This window comes from Pyrgilauda ruficollis, unplaced genomic scaffold, assembly GCF_017590135.1.
Source record: "Pyrgilauda ruficollis isolate IOZ18807 unplaced genomic scaffold, ASM1759013v1 scaffold11, whole genome shotgun sequence".
In the NCBI taxonomy this organism is placed as follows: Eukaryota; Metazoa; Chordata; class Aves; order Passeriformes; family Passeridae; genus Pyrgilauda; species Pyrgilauda ruficollis.
This window is the reverse complement of record NW_024509210.1, coordinates 4,068,687-4,089,811: the sequence shown is the minus strand read 5'-3', so window position 1 is coordinate 4,089,811 and position 21,125 is coordinate 4,068,687. Positions and strand designations below refer to the sequence as shown.

Here is a 21,125-nt window from a genome sequence, read left to right as displayed (position 1 = left end):
AGGGTATTGCAAAGTTTTGTATATATTTAAACATTTACAAAACTTTATATTCTGTGTTCTTGTAAATGTTTGGGGGAAGCTAGAAGATTATTCTGCTGGATTTTAAGTATGGTTTTAGGTATTTATCACCTGAGAGATGCAAACTTAGACAACAGATGAATTTTACCTTTACAAATGCCATCTAATCTAATTTAATATTTCACCACTCTATAGCACTTCTCACTCATGGATGTGCTTACTCATCCTGAAAAAGGGACACCAAGTCTCATATTCCTTTGACTGAAGTTTTTAAAATTGATTTATATGTCGTTGGAAGTATGTTTTCTGTGTTTATGTAGAGAGCTGAGGGTTCCTGGTGTTTTGACTTGAGAATATAAATATGCAAATCAATTAAAATGTAAAATGCTAATACACTTTTTTTTCCTTAGAGGATACCAGCTGCATATTTACAGGAATCTTTTCATTGGGTGTCTCTCTTGTATCACTGCAGAGCTTCTCTTGGCACTGCCTTTCCTCCAGGCTTGAATAGCCAGCAGAGTGTTGGAGACTGGTTTTAATAATGTGTTAAAGAATTAAGTGCTGTCAGCTTCGTGCTACAGCTCTGTGCTGCCTGAGGCTGCTTTTGGTGTCTCTCTTCCCTGCTCCTGCTTTCTGCATTGCGTGAGTTAAAGGAATGTTCATCTCCAAGTGAGCAGTGGCTGGGTCTGGCCAGGGCAGGGCTGAGCGAGGCATGGGAGCAGCGAGTGGCTGGGTGCAAGGAAAGAGTGACACAATGCCCCTGCAGGTTGGCCAGAACAGAGGGTTAGAGCAGGGCAGCACAGCCAAGTCTGTCAGACAGATAGGAAATTTCAGAGTGGGAAATCTCAGGACCCAAGAGGCGAAGTGAGACGTGACTAAGAGGATTATTCAAGTCCAGTAGCTTTGGATGTGCGCAGGAAGGATCTCCCCATACATTGCACAGCAGCCAGGCACGCAGTCTGGAGAGGAGCTGCTCAGTGCTTCTGTTCAGCCTCTCTCCTGCTCTCCTTCTGTTTGTAGTGTTTGATGGGAGGAGAGGAGGAGGAACCACTCACCAGCTCTGTTCTGCCTCCTCCCAGCAGCGTGATGGATTGACATCACTTGAAGCATGTTCAGCATTTCTGCACCTGGTACCCAGACTTTGGGCTGCTCCTCTTCACGTGAGTGAGAGCAGCCCAGGGGCAGGCAGGGAGAGCTGGGAGCCTGCAGGGTTGGATGAAAACAGCCTTTTTCCATCCTCTCCTAGCTGCCCTTTCTGATAGAGTATAGATCATTGGTGAGCACTGCATTTGAGTGTAGGCTTTGGTGTAGATGCTTTGCTTTGTCCCTGCCCAGGATGGGTTCTTTCTGTGTGATGTGTGTCCCAAAACAGCTACTCTGGCTCATCAGACCTGCTTCGCTGCATGGAGGCAGTGGCAGGATGGTTGGGATGTTTGGCATTTGGGTGCATTTTGTTTGCTGCAATAAGGCAAAGTCAGATGCTGTGGTGCATGTTGACTTCCATGTTAAAGGTGTGAACTGGGAGACCATGGTGTGGGAGCTGCTGGTCAGCATGGATTTGCATTTCTCTGAAGAGAACAGCCACAGCCATAAAAGAATTTCTGCAATCTTCTGGATAACAGTAGAGGCTTAAGGAGTGTAGTCACTTTGTAAGGGATTGGTGTTGTGCTGTTTTGCTCATCTTAATTACTTGCAAACGATTAAAAAAATAATTGGTGGAATACACATATTTGTAAAGTAGCTCAATTTTACCCAGTAGAGTGAAGGTAATGGTAAACTTATAGATGGAGCTTCTCATTCTGAAACACTTGAAAGTACTTAGGATTTAGGATTTTTGTTGTAATTTAACCTGTCTTCTACCATTTTAATAATCAAAGTAAGAATGTGCTCTTAATATCTGAGTAATTTTATATCCTGTAAAAGGGTTTAACATCAGCCTAAGTGAAAACATGGTTGTCTAATTATAAAATATAATTATCTTTGCGGTCTCTTGTGATTCCCAAGTGATGTCATCTTCCTTCTCAAACATTCTGCTCTTGGGCAGTGTTACTTTTACTTCAGAAAACAAAGTCAATTTCTCTTTTGAGGTAGTCCGTGATTTAAACCTTATTGAATTTAAAGGGAGAGTATCTCAACATTTTTAAGAACAGAAGTAGAGGTGAAGAGGGTATTTAGGAGGAAAACACCTTTAAAGTTAGTGAGTTAAATATCTCTTAATTCAATTTCTTTAATGTGCTCTAATGACTCTTGTTTGTTCTGCTGTAAGTGCTGGTTACTGCTGCAGGTGGATCCCAGGTCAAATTGGTCAAATTATTGCTCAAATACAGACTGGTTTGGGATGTTTCTGGCAGGAACTGGTTAATTACTGCAATACACCTTGGGGACTGGTGCTTGAGCTGTCTCAGCTCCCTGGTGCTGTTTCTTCAGCAATGGAAGAATAGTTTCCTTTCCTGGAGAAACCTCTCTGATCTGTGGGCAAGTGGGCTCCATGGAGGCACAGTGAGAGCTGGTTAACATTTCACTATGACAGTTTAGGCAACAGAAATTTATTTGCTTTTCTAAAACAATTTTCTTCTTCTGACACCTTAACTTTGGTGATTATTTTTTATCAGGTTGCAGAGAAGATTTGTATCAATTTCTGCAAATCGGTTTTGCCAAGGCTGTGGGTTTGTAGTAGCCAAGCAGTCTCATGATTTCAGGGTAGAACTTAAAGAGCTGAAAAGTATTTTATGGTGAAGTCCAGTTGAGCTGTAACAGAATACCCAAATTCAACCAAAATCAAAACAGAAGAGAAAAATGCAAACAGGAAACATTGCTTTTTTTGGCGGTCTTAATAATAATGGTTTATGAACTCCAGAAATGGAGTACACCCTCCAGACTTTCACCTCTATTAATTCTAGATGATTTGGGTTTGTTGGGGTTTTTTTTAAATTATGCATGGCTGAGGTAGGCACAGACTTTCAGAGTCTAGAGAGCTGTTTGACTGTAACTTCTGGCTGTTACAATGTCCTTTCCTCCACAAGAGTAATTTATAAACTTACATGCTTGTCCTTACAGAACAATCTACTGGTCTCCATACCACTTAATTAGTGCTAATTGTATGCAATACCTCATTGTTTTTAGTAATGTGCCAAAAAAAAAAAAAAGCAAGCAATAGCCACATTCTGTTTTAAAGGAGCAGCTCAAATAGTTGAAATAGCACTGGTAAAAAAACAGCATGAAGGAAGAAGCATAAATTAAGGGATAAAGTCACTGTTGGCACAGTAGGAAGCACAATACTCTCATGTTTATCTCAAGAACAGCATGAATTGTGAAGATTGGAGCCATATCTGATGTGTCATACTTGTACTATGGCATCTGTGCAATAAACTATATGCAGCTGATACTTCTCTTATTATTTTTAAGCTCAAGATTAGGTGCTATTGATGATGGTATGTATTGTCTTTAGAGTAAATAAGGTCTATGTATTTATAATTTTGGCTTTTTAGAATATCTGGATTTCAGTATCAGGAGGTTGTGTTTGTATCTTGGGCTAGCATTTCTCTGAGTATGTGGATTTTTTTCAACTGCAAAAACAGGCTTGGTATAAAAATCACCCAGTCTCTGCAAACTTAGGAACTTGGAAAATTCCTAGGGATTAATTGCAACTCTAGGAAGACCCAGTTAAATAAAGTCAATAGTAGGAGGCTTTGCTTAATACTTATCATGTGTGGGTAGGGCTGTGTTTGCCATTTTTCTGCAGGAGGCATAATGCAGTTTGTTCTGAGTGGACGCTTGCACTGTGGGGAGGATTTTTCTGAGCTGGAAATGCCCATTTTCCCTGGTGGTGTTTGTGTGTGCTGTGTGACAGCAGGGCTGAGCACGGCTGCAGTTCTCTCTGTGGGGACTCATTCTTGCCCTTTCTCAAGGCATTTGTGATTTAGGATCCCTGACTCTGCCAGTATAACTTAGTGTTTAACCTCCTTCCTCCTCCAGTGCAGTTTACTCTGCTTAAAGACTCCTGAAACATGAACTTTCCACACATTCAGCAGAGGAGCTAGAGCAGCAAGTCCTCCATTTTTTCCTTTTCTGCTTGGTTTTAAAGCTAATCCATTTTAACTGCAGGAAAAATGTAATTTTTCTGTTGGCTGCTTTGCACTGCTTTGGTTCACATTGTGGAACATCTTGAAATCTATATAATTGTAATGGAAGAAGAATGTTTGGAATCTTTTGTGGACAATTTTTTAATTTTTTTTTTAAGCAGAACTTTCAGGATGGTGAAGAGCAAAGGCTGTTGTGGCTTTTTTAACTTTTCTGTTCCTCAGTAGCAGGCATTTTCGTATTCAAGGGCTCCATGATCTATCCTCTCCCTCCTTTCTTAGGAAAATAATTGTTGGGTTGGCAATTTTGAGTGAAATACTTCATCTTAAATTTTCAGTTTTCAGCTGATGTTACAGCTTTGTTTTTATTTTTCTCCTGGATGGCTTTGTGGCTTATTCAGCATTATTCCAGGCTTTGCATAGTTCTTGCAAACCTGTGGGACTGCTGACCTGGCTTTTTGGATCCTGAGTTGCTCTGTGTGATTAAAAATGCTGAAATAAAGGTCAGAGCCTCACTATATTGAGAACAACACAGTTTAGGAGGTGGCTTTGTGGAGGGTTTTTTTTTTGTTAAATTATAAGAGGAAGAAGCATTAAAGGTTATATTGTGTTATATATATGTTTACTTTTTAAAAAAACTTACAAGTTAACTTACAGAATTTCCAAGTCTAAATCTCACCCCGTATGTCCAAGATTTCTTTCCTAAGGGCTTGATAAATCTTTGAGGAAGTAATGGAGGACTTGGAAAATGACAGGTTTTTCTGGGATTGTGATACTTGCATGCATGCATTGCAATTTGGTGTTGTAAAATTACATGGCTTGAAAACAGAGAGAAAGTGAGGCTGAGTTACAGTGTGTTCACCTCTTACATAAACTGTGTGATTTTTATTGGGGCTGTTTTGTTCCTCCTATTCACTGTTCATCATCTACTCCTGTTGCACATTTTGATAGAGAATGAAAACCTAAAGCAGTTTTTTTTCAATATTCCTTAGCTGGGTCTGCTTAGGACTAGAAGAAGGCTTTATTGCATGCTTTAATTTTGTTTTTAAAATGAACTACTAGCTGGTGTTTACTGGAAACAGTAGCCAAATGTGGGCACATAAGGGGCATTGACCAATCTGCGCTCCAGGGTGGTGATTGTTTTTCTCTGAAATACAAAGCTAAGATCCCCTTGGCTGTCAAGTGGCAGCAGTGCCATTATATTTTTACTCTGCAGCAAAACTGAGTGCTTGAGGCTTGGTTTATTGTTAATTCTGTCAAACATAAAACACTCACATGGTTCGTTTTTGGTTGAAGAAACTACTGATGGCTGTTGCAAGCACACATATATTCATTTTTTATTGATGGGTAACTTGTTTCTTTTGCAGAAAGCTGACCCCAGCACATGCTTATTTATGTCTGGGAATGCTGACTTTGAGCTAGTTCCCCTGCTCTCCAGTGGACTGTATTTCCTTAGGAAGGTTTGCAGTTCAAAGCCCCCTTGCCTGTTGGAAACAAAGCTGTTGTTTGAGTTAGAAATCACACATTTGCACGGCGTCCTTGCTTTCCCACATCCCAGCACACAGATGTGCTTATTGTAAATTAAAATACCCTGTTTGTAGAACTGAATTGGAAGTACCTTATGTATGTGTCTGCCTGTGCTTTACATCATATGAGTCACACACGGTTAGGGATTTCTCAGGAGCAAACATGGCTCCATAAATAAATAAATGAGCCCTTTTTCCTATATTTGCTGTCTTTATCATTCCTAGCTAGAATTATTCTCAAGAGCAATCCCTTCTAGTGTTCCCTGTCTATGGCTCTTGCCTGTGCTTATGTTAAAGACCTTTGGATAATATTTTTCCTTTTGCCAGGCTTCTTTGATACATAAGTTGATGTTTTATGATACTTATTTCTTATTCTTTTTAAAAGAACCTCATCAGTACTTTTGTACCTCTTTAGTAAAAGCTTGCTTTCCTGTGGTTTCCACTCTAACTTATCTGCTACCATGGCAATCTAATCATTATCTAATTATCAGATGACACTCTGCTAAGATTTTTATTGTCCAAAAACTGGCTGTGGTTTTGGTTTTATTCACTATCAAGTTCTGAGAGTGACATACCGTGATTATAAAGGGTACCATAAAATTGCTGAATGTGCCATGTCAGCTCAGCCTCAACAGATCTGGATGTGTGCATTAATTATGTTGGTTAATTAGGGTTACTCCAAAGAACACCAATTGGCAGCTAACAGGGCAAATAGTAAGGTTTGAAAGTAGACTTGATTTTTCTCTTTGGTTCACTGACATTCTTTCCACATTACTAAGCTTTCCATGTCACTTAAAAAGTGAGTGTTTTGGCAAAAGCTTTATGAAAGCATGAAACACATGGGCAATATTTATAAAAACTGGGATATTTTGCAAGTGCAACATGTTGAGGGATGTTACACAATGCTCAGCCCATAGTGGTTTTTATGAGTAGTGGTAATGTCATTCTGTGTTTGGTGATAAAGAATTGGTTTTGTCTTTGTTACTGGAAAAGGAGCTGATTTTTGACGTAATGCAGAAAAAAAAAATTGACGTAAACTTTTACGGAAAAGATGGAAATTGAGTAATGCTGAGCAAAAATGGCAAAACAGTCCTGAAAGCAGCATTGCGTTTCATCAGCTGCACTAACATCTTGCTACTTAAACCTCTTTTTGTTTGCAAAAATATGATATTTCTTCAGCTAAAGCCCCCACGCAGGAACTGGAGGCAGAAGTGGGCCAAATATTAGTTCCTTACTTGTTATTGTTTGTTTTTCTAGATTTTGGCAGAAATTGCACATTCTTTGTTTTAATTTTTCACTTCCCCACACTTGACATTTTATATCCTTTAAGTTTACAAGTTTCTTTCCAGTTTATTTTGCGTGAACTTAAAGGGTTTTGTATTGTATCAGCTCTTCTAAGCAGGATTTTCCTGAGTCTTGAACATAAAAAGGGGGAATTTAATATCAGAAATAGTCAAGGTTTCTAGATAAATGAGTTGCGTAACTCAGAATTACAGTTGTCTAACCACAAAACAATGCTTTCTTGTTTACTTGTGGTCATTAATTTAGCTTAAGCATTTCCTGCACTGTATCACAAGGTTGTGTAAATGCAGCTTTGTAGAGTTTTCCTGACTTATATATTTCTTGTAAACAGCAGTAGTAGAAATAGCTTTGAGTCCATAAAAATACAAATTAGATAACAGGAGGCCAGATGCAAGTCTTTGAGATTGTACACTGTAGTCAGTGATTTGCTTGTGCTTGAGAAGAAAGGAATCTTGGGATTTGAGGAACATATTTTGGGCCTGTTTGTGTAGGCAACATAACTTCAGCTCTTCTCGTCCTGCCCGGTCCTTGAACGCCTCGCTCGGTTTCATGAGGTTTGGATAAAAGGGTCAGCAGCCCACAAAGGCTGGCTTTCAAGTCTTGGGGCACACACTCCCAAGTGATGTTTATTCAGGGTTAGTCTGATGCCCATAGCAGAGTTGGGATAGGTTTGAGCAGTCCAGGCCTCTACTGGGGTTTCACCCCTCTGTGGGGTTGCTTCCTGAGTACTGAAAAGTGCAAATGAGGATTCCTCTCTTCTCACAAGTGTAGCAGTTCAAAAGTGTTGCCAGGACTTTGCAGTCCCTCAGGAGAGTTTCAGCTACCCTATGGCAGGACCTTGCCTGTAGGAGGTGGCAATCACAAGGAATCCAGTGGTTAATGCAGCAGGATTTCTAAAGACTCATCTCTTTAGAGCCTTTAGGTGGAGGGAGCTGTGCATTTCTATGCATCTCCCCTGTAGCCAGAACGAACAGCTTGGAAACCAAGAAAAATTAACTTGAGCATGTTAATTTATATGAAAGCATGGCCCAAAAATACATACAGGATTTGACAGCTGAGCTATAAAGTTGTTCATAATCTTTATCTCTAGAAGATGTTAATTTATTTTTGTTTAAGTACTGCAGAATTTGCATCCTTGACTAACTTTGTTTTCTTGAGATAAACCCAAATTTGGGAGAAGTCACCCTGTGAAGAGGACTAACAGCCTAGATCAGTGCTTTAAGGTGAAGGGGCAGTTAAAACTTTTTTCTGTGTGTAGCCTTTAGTGATGTGTGCTTCCAGCATGTCTGTGTTCAATTTCAGAAAGAGCTTTGGGATCTTTGAGGGACAAATCTCAGTAGCATTGAGGTATTTGGATAAATATCACTGTATGTTCTGCCAGATAAGATTTTGGTTTGGGTTTATTTTAACCTTTAGCTGACTGACTTGTGGTCTCTTTCCTTTGACTCTGTCATACACAGCCTGAACTCAGTTTTGTAATACTTGAGCCATGGTGCATTCTTTGGAGTGTAGAGCACTTCTGCATGAAACAGTAATGAATCTGTGACTTGGCTGCTTGCTTGTGTAGCTTGAAATTCCACTTGTCTATGCCACCTTACCCATGGTTGGGCAAGAATGCTCAGGTTTTCTGAAGGAGTATATAGCAAACTAAATACAGCATTAGCATGATTTATCCTCAGGTGTTCAGCTCCTCTTCCATTGTAGTGGAAACTGTTGTAGGTTTTCTGTAGTTATTGATGAAAATTGAGGAATAGATGGTGAAATAATGTAATTCTTGTCTATCTGAATTCCACAAGGGTTTTCTACCATTCAGCAGACCTCTCCTAGAAGATGATTTAGTTTGAAAAACTCATTGGTAATAAAAACAAACGCGACCAGTAGAAGCACAGAATTTCCTGTGCAGTTGTATCTTTTTGCCCGAAAGTGGCTTTCTCCTGGTGCCAGCTTAGAGCAGTGTTTTTCTGGATACATACATCTGCTAAGTCTCAGTCCAGAGCTGTTTATATCTGTAGTGCTGCCTCAGTGAAAAAGCAGGTAGGATTTCCCAGGTGGAGTAATTTCGCTTAGGAGATTAAAACTAACATAATTGGTTTAATTTATTTTTGTTTAACACCCTGAAATCAGAATGCTTTTGCTTGTTTAAAGTAGGTGTCCTCTTTTTTGCTAAACAGTCCACAATTCTAAATTAAAAGCTAATGAATTATTCTTAACACCTTATGCTGTCCACGTCTCCTAATGTGGCATGATTGGAGCCGGTATGGATGCCAAGCTTCGGGCCAAATTTTACCAGTGTAATGTAAACCAGTGCAGGCTTTTATCTTACTGTAAACTGTGTCTAGAAATCCTAATTATACAGCTTGACATTCTTGGTTCACTGTGAATGTGTATGTTTTTGTTTACATGCATGCACATAAATGGAATAATTTAATGCTTTGGCAGCTGTATATAGCAGTTGTGTTTTTTTAATATGAGAACTGTTCATAGGAAAAATTCATGTAGATGAAGAAAATGTGGACATAAAACCAGCTGTGAAAATAAAACTTGTTCACCTTTACCAGAAGGGTCTAGACTTCTGTTGTGCTTTGATCTTACCTAAACAATTACTTCATTTCCTTAGTTTCTTAAAAGCAGAAAGATCTTGGTGTTGTGAGTAAACTCGATGGCAAAGTAACTTTTATCACCGTATTTTTGTGCTGATACTTAATTTGGATTTTCATGCCTAGCATGGTAAAATGGGTGACAAGTTGGTGCACATTTTGTTGTGGTGATACACAGCTCTAGACTGGATGGATGGGTGAATGTACTTCCTCTGCTTCCACCCCTTGGAGGGATCCATCCCACTCTCTCTTTACAAATCTGCTTTGCAATTTCCTCAGTGATGTTACTTGAACAAATTGTTTTGGTTCTTGGGTCAAACTGATGACCTTGCCTTCTTCAAATGTTACATGGATTATGATGTTATCCCAGAATAAACTGGCACCCTTTTTTCTTGTCTTTAAAGCTATGAATTGAGACATAGGGTGCATTCCTGAAAATGGGGTTGTATGTGATTTTTACCTGTATCTTTTTTTTTTTTTAAATTAACTGAATGCATCAGCCTTGCCCCAGTGCTTATGCCTGCACTTGCTTACATTTGTTTATTTTATGCATTTCTTCTTGGCTTTTTAAACTTTTTGTCCTTTGCTACTTAATGCTGGTTTATAGCTCAGTTATGCTTCTCATGAAGTGTTTAAGTGAGTTTACATTTTTCTGCATGCATATTTAAACTGGTGATTTTCATTTAGAGGGAATACAAGATGCAAAAAAGTTCCAATTTATTTTTTGCAAATACTCAAGTCCACAGCTGATGTCAAGTGGGCACTGCTTCAGTAGTACTGTCAGTAGTCTAACACATTACAAATTTAGTGTACAAGAGTGACACTCAGTTTTACCCTGAAGTGGAAATTGACTGTTCTAAGCTGAACAGCCCCCTGCTAGAATTCCTCTATTGCCACATGCCTTAGAATCTGGAATTAAAATACAGCAAGAAGCCTGAATTGGATTTTTATCTGAGGAAAAATTTACATCTAAGGCAATGAGTGTATTTTGAAACTGATGAATGCAAAATAGAAGATGGCAGACGTTCAAAATTCTCAGGTTAAGGCAAAAGGAGATGCCAAGCAGCCTGGGTGTGTGGATTTGCAAGTGTTACCAGCTGTATGGATGTGCAGGAACAGGAGAACAGATGCCTAGAAAAGGGCTCACAGTATGTGTCATTTAAAAACTGAGGCTGTTGGGGTTTTTTCTTCTGATAGAGACAGAAATTTAGAATGAGTGGGTTTGGACAGAAAAATGAAACTCATGTTTTGTTCTCCAGCTATTCCAATTACATCCAGGAAGCTGGAGAGTATGGAGTTGGTTGAATTTTAGAAAAGCGGGAGGCTTTGTAATTCCAAATAATGGGAGTTTTTTGTCCCTGTCAAATGTATTCCAGAATCTTGTTCAGCATAATGGGCACATATAAAGGCAGTGTCTCCTTACTGTTGGAAAAGGCCTTGGAGCTCAGTGTTTAACCTGCATTGCAACAGACTTTAACTGGTTTCCTGTATAAAGCTTTGTCTTTGACTTAATCTTGGCTTCTCTGCTTTAACTCCACATCTGTGAATGACTCATAACAAGCAGGACCATCAGAAAAATATTGTGTACATTTTTATCCACATCTGTAGGGCTTTTGTTTCTAATTTTTTTACAGCCTTGCTGCATTCTCCCCTCCCATGCAATGAATCGTGCAGTATCTGTACTCATACCTGACAAGAAAAGTGGTTGTGCATTGAGGGAAAGTTGAATGCTAAACAAACAGAATATCCCCAGCCATCAATCTGCTGAGAGCAGAGCTTTTGCATTTGGCAGGTATCCTCTGTCAGCCCCCAGGGCACTGCTGATATTATGATTTTCTTTCCTCCTGTAAACAGCGAGTCCTGTTAAATGGATACTCTGGCTTGGGGCAGAGTTGGATCTGTCAGGCACTGGCAGCAAGGGGAGGTTCTGCCTCCTGAGGCACTCAAAGGCTTTTTTTTGGAGCTGTCTCATCCAGAGTCTCAAGGCAGTTCCACCACAGAGCTTTTTAGAAAAATGCCAAGCTTTACATGTCTTATTTCTCCTGCCTTTCCATGAATGCTTTGGCCCATTTCCAGATGTGTGACAGCACAGGGGCAGCTCACTCAGCTGTCCTGTCCCTTGTGGAGTGTTTACAGTGGCCACACTGAAGGGAAAGGGCAAAATGCTACACCCTGGGTCCTTGCCTTCCATATTTTTATTTTAAATACTTTCCTAGGGAACCACAGCCCCCATATTTAGTGCAGGTTATGTGCATGGCAGCTCATGCACTAATGATAATGGGGGTATCAACTGAGGCAGGCAAGATGGAAGAAGGGCTGGAATGGCTTCATCCTGTCACAGTGTTGTGGTCTCTTCCCTTGGGTCAGAGAGGAAGCCTGGAGTAGTGGAGAAGTGAGTTGCTGGCATAAATATTCATAATTTATATTGCTGTGCAGAGAAGTCTTTTATAACAGCAGTATGGTGTGATATGGTGAGTTGGTGAGTGTCACATTCATATTTTCTTTAAAATCCTTTCACCCAGGTTTTTTCTCCTGGGAAGCTGAGAAGCCTCAGAGAAAAAAGAAAATAATTGTCTCATTTGCTTCTCCTGTTTTACACCTTTGGAATGTGGTTGGAGGTTGTTTACCAACAGGTAGTTGTTTCATTGGTTTCTCATGTGAGTTGTTTCGACTCATTGGCCAATCAGTGCCAAGCTATGTCAGGACTCTGGAAAGAGTCACGAGTTTTTATTACCATCTTTTTAGCATTCTGTAAGTATCCTTTCTGTATTCTTTAGTAGTATAGTATAGTATTCTTTAATATAATATAGTGTCATAAATTAGCCTTCTGAGAACATGGAGTCAGATTCATCATTCCTGCCTGCCACGAGAATCCCTGCAAATACAATAGGTGAGATCTTCCTGCAGCTGCTGGAGCTGCCCATCTCCAGCTGTCTCCTCCCAAACTGCCTCTCTTTGGGTAACAGGTCAAGGGAATTGATAACATCTAAGCTGTGTGTGAAGTGGCAGAGTGCTCTCACGGCTGGCTGCACGCTGCTGCTGCTGTCAGTTTTTCACTACAAAGGATTTGGAACAAATTAATACAATATGAATTTTTTTTCTGGCCAGCCTATAATTTTGGCTACAGAGTTCCAAATTTCCTAGAAAACTGAAATGCTGAAAGGCCTGTTTGAAGTTAGGGAGGCAATTAACTAACACCTTGATGAAAATATTAGAAGCTAAACCACATCACCTTTCCTTTACACATCACAGTATAGGTGATGCTTTTTGGATGTGACTGATTCCACTTTGCATCTCTCAGGGAGCTGCTTGTCAAAGAGCAAAGGAAGACTGAGGTCACAGATGCTTTATTTTTATATATACAGGCAGCAAAAATGCTTTATAAACATGAAAGTCATAGAATTGTTCTCTTCCCTTTTTATTACTGCCTCCAGTATTATTTCAAAGATATTTTTCTCAGAACTGGGGGAGCTATAGTGCTTGAATGTACTTAATGTAAGGTTTCAATCAGGTTTCATTCATGTTCATAGCAATGCGTTTTAACAAAGCTGTCTCATAATTCACTTTTTGATACGCTCACTTATAAAAAAGTGATTATCAGCACAGATGGAAATTTTCTGTCTTAAGAGGACCTATTAATAGAGTGTTCAACTTGGCTGTTATTTAGGTGTCAAAAAGCCATCTTCAGCCATTGATTAAAATGGAAGAAAAAATGTAGCTTGTAATTTAAAATCTGAAGATAATAGTGGAATTATTTGATGAAAAATCAATAAGTCTTTCTTCCTTAGAATTCTCATCTTCTTTCCTACAGCCTGGCAGCTGGGTACACTATTTGCTTGGATATTCTCCTTTCACAGTACCATTAAAGTGGTTACATACTTGAAATGGAAAACTTGTGTCCATTTGAGACTCCTTTCAGGAAATCCTAAGTGAAGTTGTGCCATGTTTGGTTTTGTTTTTCTTGTTGACTTCAGTTGAATTTTATCAGTTAAGCAATTTCCAAGAAGCCCTCTGCTGATCCCAGAAGCAGGATCATTGATTTACTCTCTGTCAGTCATGGGAATGAAGACTTCAGTGGGGCTTTGAAAATCTGTTTGGAAGCATCAGCTGGCATATCTTCTGTAGGAAACAGCAGAAGTCCTTGAGTGCATCTGAAGGGTGATGTAGGAGACTTCCAGGAATATTTTACCCAGTTAGAGAGATGATGGAGCATTTGTGGCTCTAGCAGTGAACAAGTGGCAGCCAGCAGAGCAGTTTTAATCAGGTAAAACAGTGCTGACAGCTACTCAGTTTCCCTGGCTTTGTTCTGGAGTGGCTGGCAGGAAGCAGAGCAGTCACCTCATTATCCTCATTAACTCCTCAGTGCCGTGCCACCACTCCCTGGATGCTCCACATCCCACCAGGCAGCACTCCTGCTCCTGGGGATGAGCTGCACCCATGTGTGCCTCTCCAAGGAGAGACGTCCACCAAGGAAAAAGGGCTCCCAGAGCAACCCCTGCTTCACTGCCTGCCTTCAAGCTGTGACTTGTCTCTAAAAATAAATAAACAAGCTGATTTATTTCTATGCAGAGTCTTGGCAAGGCAGCTTTCCCCCCAGGGATAAATTTGTTTTGCAAAATTAGAAAAATCTGTTAGATAGCTTAAATTTACAGTTGTCATGTATTAAATTATTGGTTTTAGATAGAGTTTTGTAGTTATGCAACTCAAAAAATATTGATGGTGGAATGGACAAGGCAAGCTGCTTTCTGTATAACCCAATTATTTTTTCCTTTTTTCCCCTTTCTATTTGTTTTTCCTCTTAGCTTTCAATCACTAAATCTGCCAGGTTCCTACAAATACTATGTGGAAATCTAGAAATATTTGTTGAAAATCAATGTCTTTTTGGTCCTCGGAGTACGTGTGTTGGTTTTTTTTCTTGCATGCTTTCTTGGCAATGCATGCAGAGCTAGTGGAAGCAAGTGTAGTTTATTTTAAGCTTTTTCTTTTTCTCTGTGTTTGCTGTTCTCTTTATTCATCACAAATGATGGGGGAAGCTTCCTGAGTTCTGGTTGTAGAGCCGGTTTTAGTTATTTGCCAACAATCTTAATTTTAGTATCAATGATTTAATTTTAATATAGTATTTGGGGGAGTTGAAAACTTAATATTCTTCTACGTGAATATGACTAGTATTAAGGGGAGAACAAAGATGATGATGTGTCACCTGTCTGTGTTTACAGTCACATTCTGATGATGCCAGCCTTGATCCAGGGATTCTCCTCCAGCTGGCTGAGGGTCCAGAAAGAGCCTGTGGACCAAGGGGGCTCACTGACCCTGCAGCAGGGTAAAAGCACCCCAGACTCAGCCAGCTTTGTTCCCAGCACTGGTTTGGTGTGTCAGATGCTGGAGCACAGCTGGCCTCTCTGTGGATAGCTCAGCAGTTGTGTATTGAGTAACAGGAGGAGATACACTGGAACTCACCCAAAACCGTCCAGATATTTGACAGGCTACTTATTATCATTTAGTGAGCATGCTGAAATTCTTCCAGCTCTTCCTTGGCTGCTCTAACAAAGGAAGAATGCTCCCTTATAAACATTTTAAGTTTGTAGCATGGATGGTTTTGTTTGGACTGCTAAAATTTATCTGACTTATTAATAAAAGGTGACACTTTCACCCTTGGTCCAAGAGTCCTTTTGTCACAAAATGTGTAGACAGTGGATAGTTTCTGTAATATTCCAGATACCATGCAGGTCCTGACTTTTTTGTCAGCTTGCTGTATGGACAGGTATAGTTTGGGTTTTTTTCTCTTTTGTTGAATGTTCCAGTAATTTCTCAAGGATTTTGGAGCTTTTCTCATTTTGCTCAGTCTCTTTTGCCAGTACCATCAGTTGACTCTGACCTGTCTATAGTGAGCATCATCAAAACCTGAAGATTGCTCTGTATATAAGTTTAAGAACATTTGAATGTCTGATTTTCATTCATCAACTCTGGATAACTCCATGAAATAAGACTCCAAAATAGTGAGATTTCTTTGTGTAACAGGTTATTTTATTAAGTTTGTTATAATTAATAAAGTTAAAAGAATACACTGAAAAGCCAGTTAACAGTCTCAAATATTTAGATTTTTCATGCAGATTTCTTGCTTGTTTAAGCCTTGTTACTTCTCTTGCCAGACTCTGTATTTTAGTTGAGTTGTCTCTGAGACTTCTTAGTTCCTAAGCTGAAAACTGGAAGTGAGGCTGGCTTTGCAATTACAAGAAAAATGGAAAATTGTTTTGTTTGGATTTCAGCAAATGCAATTTAAGGTCAGATTTTTTTCTTTAACAATGTACGCTCTATCTTTTTATTCCTAAAGGCATATTTTCAGCAATTTGGCTTAACTCTGTGGTCATGGGGGTGGAATTCTTTATCTTGGCTTGATATAAGCAAGCTTTCAGAGCATGTGTGGGTTAGTCTGACTTGGTGCACAGGAAAACACAATCTCTTTATCAGGTGGTTTCTGGTTCAATGAAAGAAGTTTTTGGTTGGGTTTCTTTGTGTATGACAGCAGCTTGGTAACTTTGGAGAAAGAGCTCAGGCTTTCAATAAATAACTATCCATTCCATTTTAAAAGTTACGAGTAAATAAAAAGCAACACTGTTATGCAGCTAGCATGTTTCCATGGCAGTTTCAGAAAAAATTCAAATCTAAACAACATGAGAACACTCTTGACATAAATGTTATGAAATCTTTCTCATTCAGTGGATAAGAAAGGTAAAGGAGAATTGAGCACTTACCTTCAGGTATGTTATTCTACAGGTTCTTGAAATCATGCTAAGTTGATTTCTGTAGATGAAATGAAAATAATATCTGGTTATCTGTCATGTTAAAGAATATTTTGATGCAAGGGATGATTTTTTTCATCACAGTTGAGAGCTGAAGAGCAGACCATGCTTTTTTGTTCTCTTAAAAATGTAGTCTTTCAATGCACACAGAGGAGAAAGTTTGGACACTAATCAATGTAAAGGCAAAGTCACCAACTCAGTCACACTCAGTTATCCTGAGTTTTGGTAACTTCAAGAGTTTGGAAAATAAGGCACAAAACTGATGTGTGAGATCAGCAGAGTTACGGTAACTCATTTAAAGACTTGACTTAATCGGTGTTTCTTGGGTTCCCTTCCTGTAAAATATGACCTGTATTGTAATAACTTTTTTAATAACTGAAATAACATTTGAAGTGAAAGCTCAAATTCGTTTTTTCCATGTGAACCTAGCAATTACAATTGGGCCTTTTTATGATTTGGTGATTGAGTAGACAAATGGTGCACTTCTTGGGTACCATAACAGCTAACACCTGTTTCAACTGTTTCATATTTGTATTGGATGGAACCTCAGCAATCCAATATGTCTTGAAAAGCAAAAATCTAATATAAAATATTTCATGGTATGGAAGAAATTACAATAAACAGACTATAGCTTAAAATATAAAATGCTTGTTATGCACATTTACATAGGTTTCATCTGTATTTCTGAAACCAATGTAGCCACCTTGTGTAAAAGTAATCCTAGTTTTTGTGAGGGTTGGTTAAGTGATTATTCAATACCATAAAGTAAATACTGTTTTCTAAGAAAACAGTATTTCCTGAGTGAGCAGAAATGAAGCAGTTTGCCAGTGAGAGGTCAGGTACAACTGGATTAATTAGCATTTGGTTTGTGATTTCTCTCAAACCTGCTTTGGGGACAGGGACCACTGGCAGAAGGGTGGAGTGGTCTCTTGTGGCACGTGCCAGGCAATAATGTCACTTCTTTATGTTGTTTGTTACTGGTGTGGTATTTTGAATTCTGTAATTTCTGAAAATGTGAAACTTTGTTCATTAAAATCTGAAAGCTTATTTCAAGTTTAGTAGAGGTGAGCTCTGTTGTACCTTCCACGCAGCTCAGGTGCAGCACTGCTGGCCCCCTCAGCCTCCCACAAAAGGCTTGTTGGCTGTGGTCTTTGGTAACTTGAAAACTTCCTGCTTTTCTGAATAAAGCTTGGCTTGGAAATCTAATTATTATTATTAAGATTACAAAAATAATTTGCCAGAGTGCATTGACAGATGTAAATATCATGGGCTTCTTAATACGGTATTTCAAAGTTGAAGTTTGTTTTGAGACTCGGGGTTAATGCTCTAAAGATTTGTTTAGAAAATGTGATCTTGGCATGTGATGACCTAGGAGATTTTTTTCCTAAACACGAATTCAAGTTTGCTTTTATCTCAGTTTATCTGATTTGAGGTAAACCTCAATGCCTTACTAAATTGCCTCTGCTTGTAGAGAACACTGCAAATGATTTGCATTTTAATGGCTTCTGCATACATTTCATAACTCTGCAGTGCTTCTCTTGCTCATTTCCCTGCAAAAGATGCTGGGTTTGTCTGGCTATAACAAAATCTGTTTAGCTTTTCAATTACAAGAGAAATGGATAAATTTGCCCTTGGTTTTGGCTATTCCTACTATTTTCAGAATTTTAAAGACTTCCTTTATCTACTTTAGAGAGCAGAAAGGCTTCAAGATAATTTCATATGAATCATAAACATTTCAGACACATGTTGGAAGCTTTCTTAAACATAGGTACTTTGGGAGTAAACATACATGCAAATGTAGGTAATGGTGGGTAGCATCACAAAATTCATAAACTACTGATAGAATTTAAATTTCTTTAACTGCAATTGCTCCTCATAAAAGCCAGAAGAAATTTAGGAAGTAAAATAAAAGAGTAAGTAGATAATTGGTACAAAGAGTTAGATCATATGAGGAAGGAGGGAAAAGAGAGACAATCACTGGAAAATAGCTAACCTCAAAAGAAGCATAATACATTGATCCGTGTAGTTTGTCTTCAAGTTTTTAGGGTTTTTTTTTTCTCTTTTATAGTGAAATATGTCAGTCAAAATATAACAAAATACTTTAAGCCACAATTCTGAGCATCTTTTCTTTATTAATTCAATGCATAATGGAGATGGTAATGACTAGATGACCTTAATATAGAAGAATGAGGTATGATCAGAGGCGTACCTCTTCCTGGATTAAATAGTGCTGCAACTTGGACATGAAGTGACAAAATTCCAACAGATTGCAGTATCTCTTAACATGTGAAGAACTATTCTAAGGGACAGACCTTCAATTTCAGTGTCTTTCCAAAAATCGCCATACTGCCTGCCTTGCCTTTTCATAGCTATCACGAGACCTGACAAATGGGTTATAATAAAGCATCTGATGTGCTGAAAAGTCCTAATGAAAGACCCTATCTTTATAATATTTTGTAACAACTAAACCTCCTAGTTACTAGCTAAAGGTTTTTATAATGTGCCATTTGCTCCAACTTTCCTATTGTCTCTGCTGTTGTGGGTTTTTTGCTGTGAACCCATTTTGGGATGTTTTCATTCCCTCTTCTTTCCCACTTTGTCCGTGCTTGTTGGATTCTTTCTGTTGTGCCATCAGTTGTTGGTGGGGCCAAGCTGTAAATCAGGTCACCAGAATGATTCACATTAAAAATAAACCTACAATAAAAAGCTTGGAATCCTCTTTGTCAGCATTCTACTTAATGCCCTGCAGAGCATCACTGCTATTATCTTAAGCCATCTCTTGTTTGTATTTCAGTTTGGAAATTATGCATTTGCAGCTGGAACAAAATCTGTCTGTTCTCAAAACTGTGGCTTCAGCCACACATCTGTCACGTTCTCATCTTCAATTTATTTTGTGTACCCTCTGATTAAAAGCATGTTGGTCCCATGTTCCACTTGCAATAGAGTGGTGGTGCTCCTCCATTCCCAAAAACATTCCCTATCTCTTCCTCAGTTAATGGAAAACATGTCAAGAAATGTGCACCTATCAAGGGGCTGCTTCAAGGAAGTTGTCTTTTTCTGCTCGTATCAGTAGCTTGTAAATCTGGAAAACAAACCTTCCCCAGTTTTATTCTCTGCTTCCAGAAGACCTTGTTCTGGTGAAATATGAACCAGTTTGCTCTTCTCATGAAGGCACCTAAGGGTTTTGAAGGTGGGGAGGGATTTTTTTTTTCTCAGACTTGTGGGACTGGGGAGTCTGGAATTGCTCTGCAGCAAGATGAATGCTTGACAGGCTTCATTTGCTGCCTCTGTTCTGGCTGCACTGGAGTTGAATCACGAACTTCTGAACTGTATTAGATAAAGCTTGCTAGTGAGCTCTTCTCTGTGGTATTTATGTGTTGTTATTGAGATTTTGAGAAGCTTATTTCAAATAAGCTGCACTTCTTCCTCTGGGATAGAAGTCATCTCTTGCCTCCAGCCTGTATCTGCTCACTTGCATTTGCTATCACATTGCATTAGCTGAGTTAACAGTTCCTCAAGAGTTTGGAATTGGTTGTGTAATTGGAGGAGGAGGGCAGAACTAAGCAGTTGAAACACAGCTTTGAAGCCAGGGTGATGGGGTGAGCTCAAGGGGTCTGTTTTGTACATGAGAAATACAAAGTTGCTTCAGTAATCCTGTACCATTCAGGAAACTTTTCCACCCTTGGAGTTCTTTTGGAAGGCATCCCTTTCTCCAGGGAAAAGGAAATTATCCTCTTTGTAATCAGTTTGAGCTGCTGTGTTTTGAGCTGGTTGCTAGTTCAACACAGATAACCTACAGCATAAGCTATGTGCAAACAGTTGTATCATTTTAAGTGCAATAATGTGCATTAACTAAACTTGCACTTATGGGTTTAAATACAAGTGGGAGATAATCCAGGTTGTGGTCTTGAGATCACTGAATAATGTGATACTTGATAGAGAAAATCTTGTGCTCTCCTAGCTTTCTTTTGATCCTGCTGTTGGTAGAATTGCAGGGCAAAGTATGCAGTGTGACTAAATTGTTACACTTAGACCATGTGTATTTTGTAACTAAAATATCTATCAGCATGTTAGAGCTCGAGTACCCAAATACGAAGGGTTCAGACTCTGTCCTTGGCAAGTGACTTGTGAAAGGTTAATCTGGGTATTACTCAGCTGTTGACAAATGTTTATTGCATGAGAAAAAATACCCAGAGTTACTTTACAGTAGCTTGTACTCACTGAGAATTTCTATATGTAAGCCTGCAAATTGTCTCCTGTGTATTTAGTAACCAGATCCCACTTTTGTTTTACAGCTGCTGCAGAGGGCAAAGGGAAAAGTGGGGAAGACTTTTTTCAGAAGGTAAGAAAGATATTTCAATTCTACAGCAGCACCTCACTAGAGGGAAAAAAAAAAAAAGATACCAATTATTCATGCATGTGATCAATTAATTAAACTTCACGTGCAGTTTCCACCATATTGACCAAATTTTTAAAAATTTTGTCATTTGAAGTGTCTCCTTGCTACCAGCCATGCGTGGAATGAGATGAGAAAGGTTCTTTGGTGTATGCTCCTGTTATCCATGCACAAAAACAATTTTACAGTTATAACAATTCTTATACTGAAAATGTTGAAATATGCATGATGAACATTTGTTATGCTTAATTGTTAACCCAGAAGATGTTGTGAGGTGGTCTTAAGGAGGTTGTCTGTGGATAAATGCTGCATCCTGTTATTAAAATACTGCCTTGCAACTTACTGTGATATTGTTGAAAGCGTAAATATTTGGTTGAGAAATGCAATGGGCTTTTAAGAAAGAGATG

The 21,125-nt window shown here is 38.9% G+C and overlaps 1 protein-coding gene across 1 annotated transcript in view; it reads left to right on the top strand.

Annotated features, from left to right (window-relative positions):
- BICC1 (BicC family RNA binding protein 1) overlaps window positions 1-21,125 on the top strand; it is a 90,045-nt gene that overhangs the window by 13,278 nt on the left and 55,642 nt on the right. Inside the window, exon 2 of the mRNA XM_041475051.1 lies at window positions 20,618-20,664. Coding sequence (XP_041330985.1) covers window positions 20,618-20,664 — 47 coding nt within the window. The remainder of the gene's footprint in view (window positions 1-20,617; window positions 20,665-21,125) is intronic.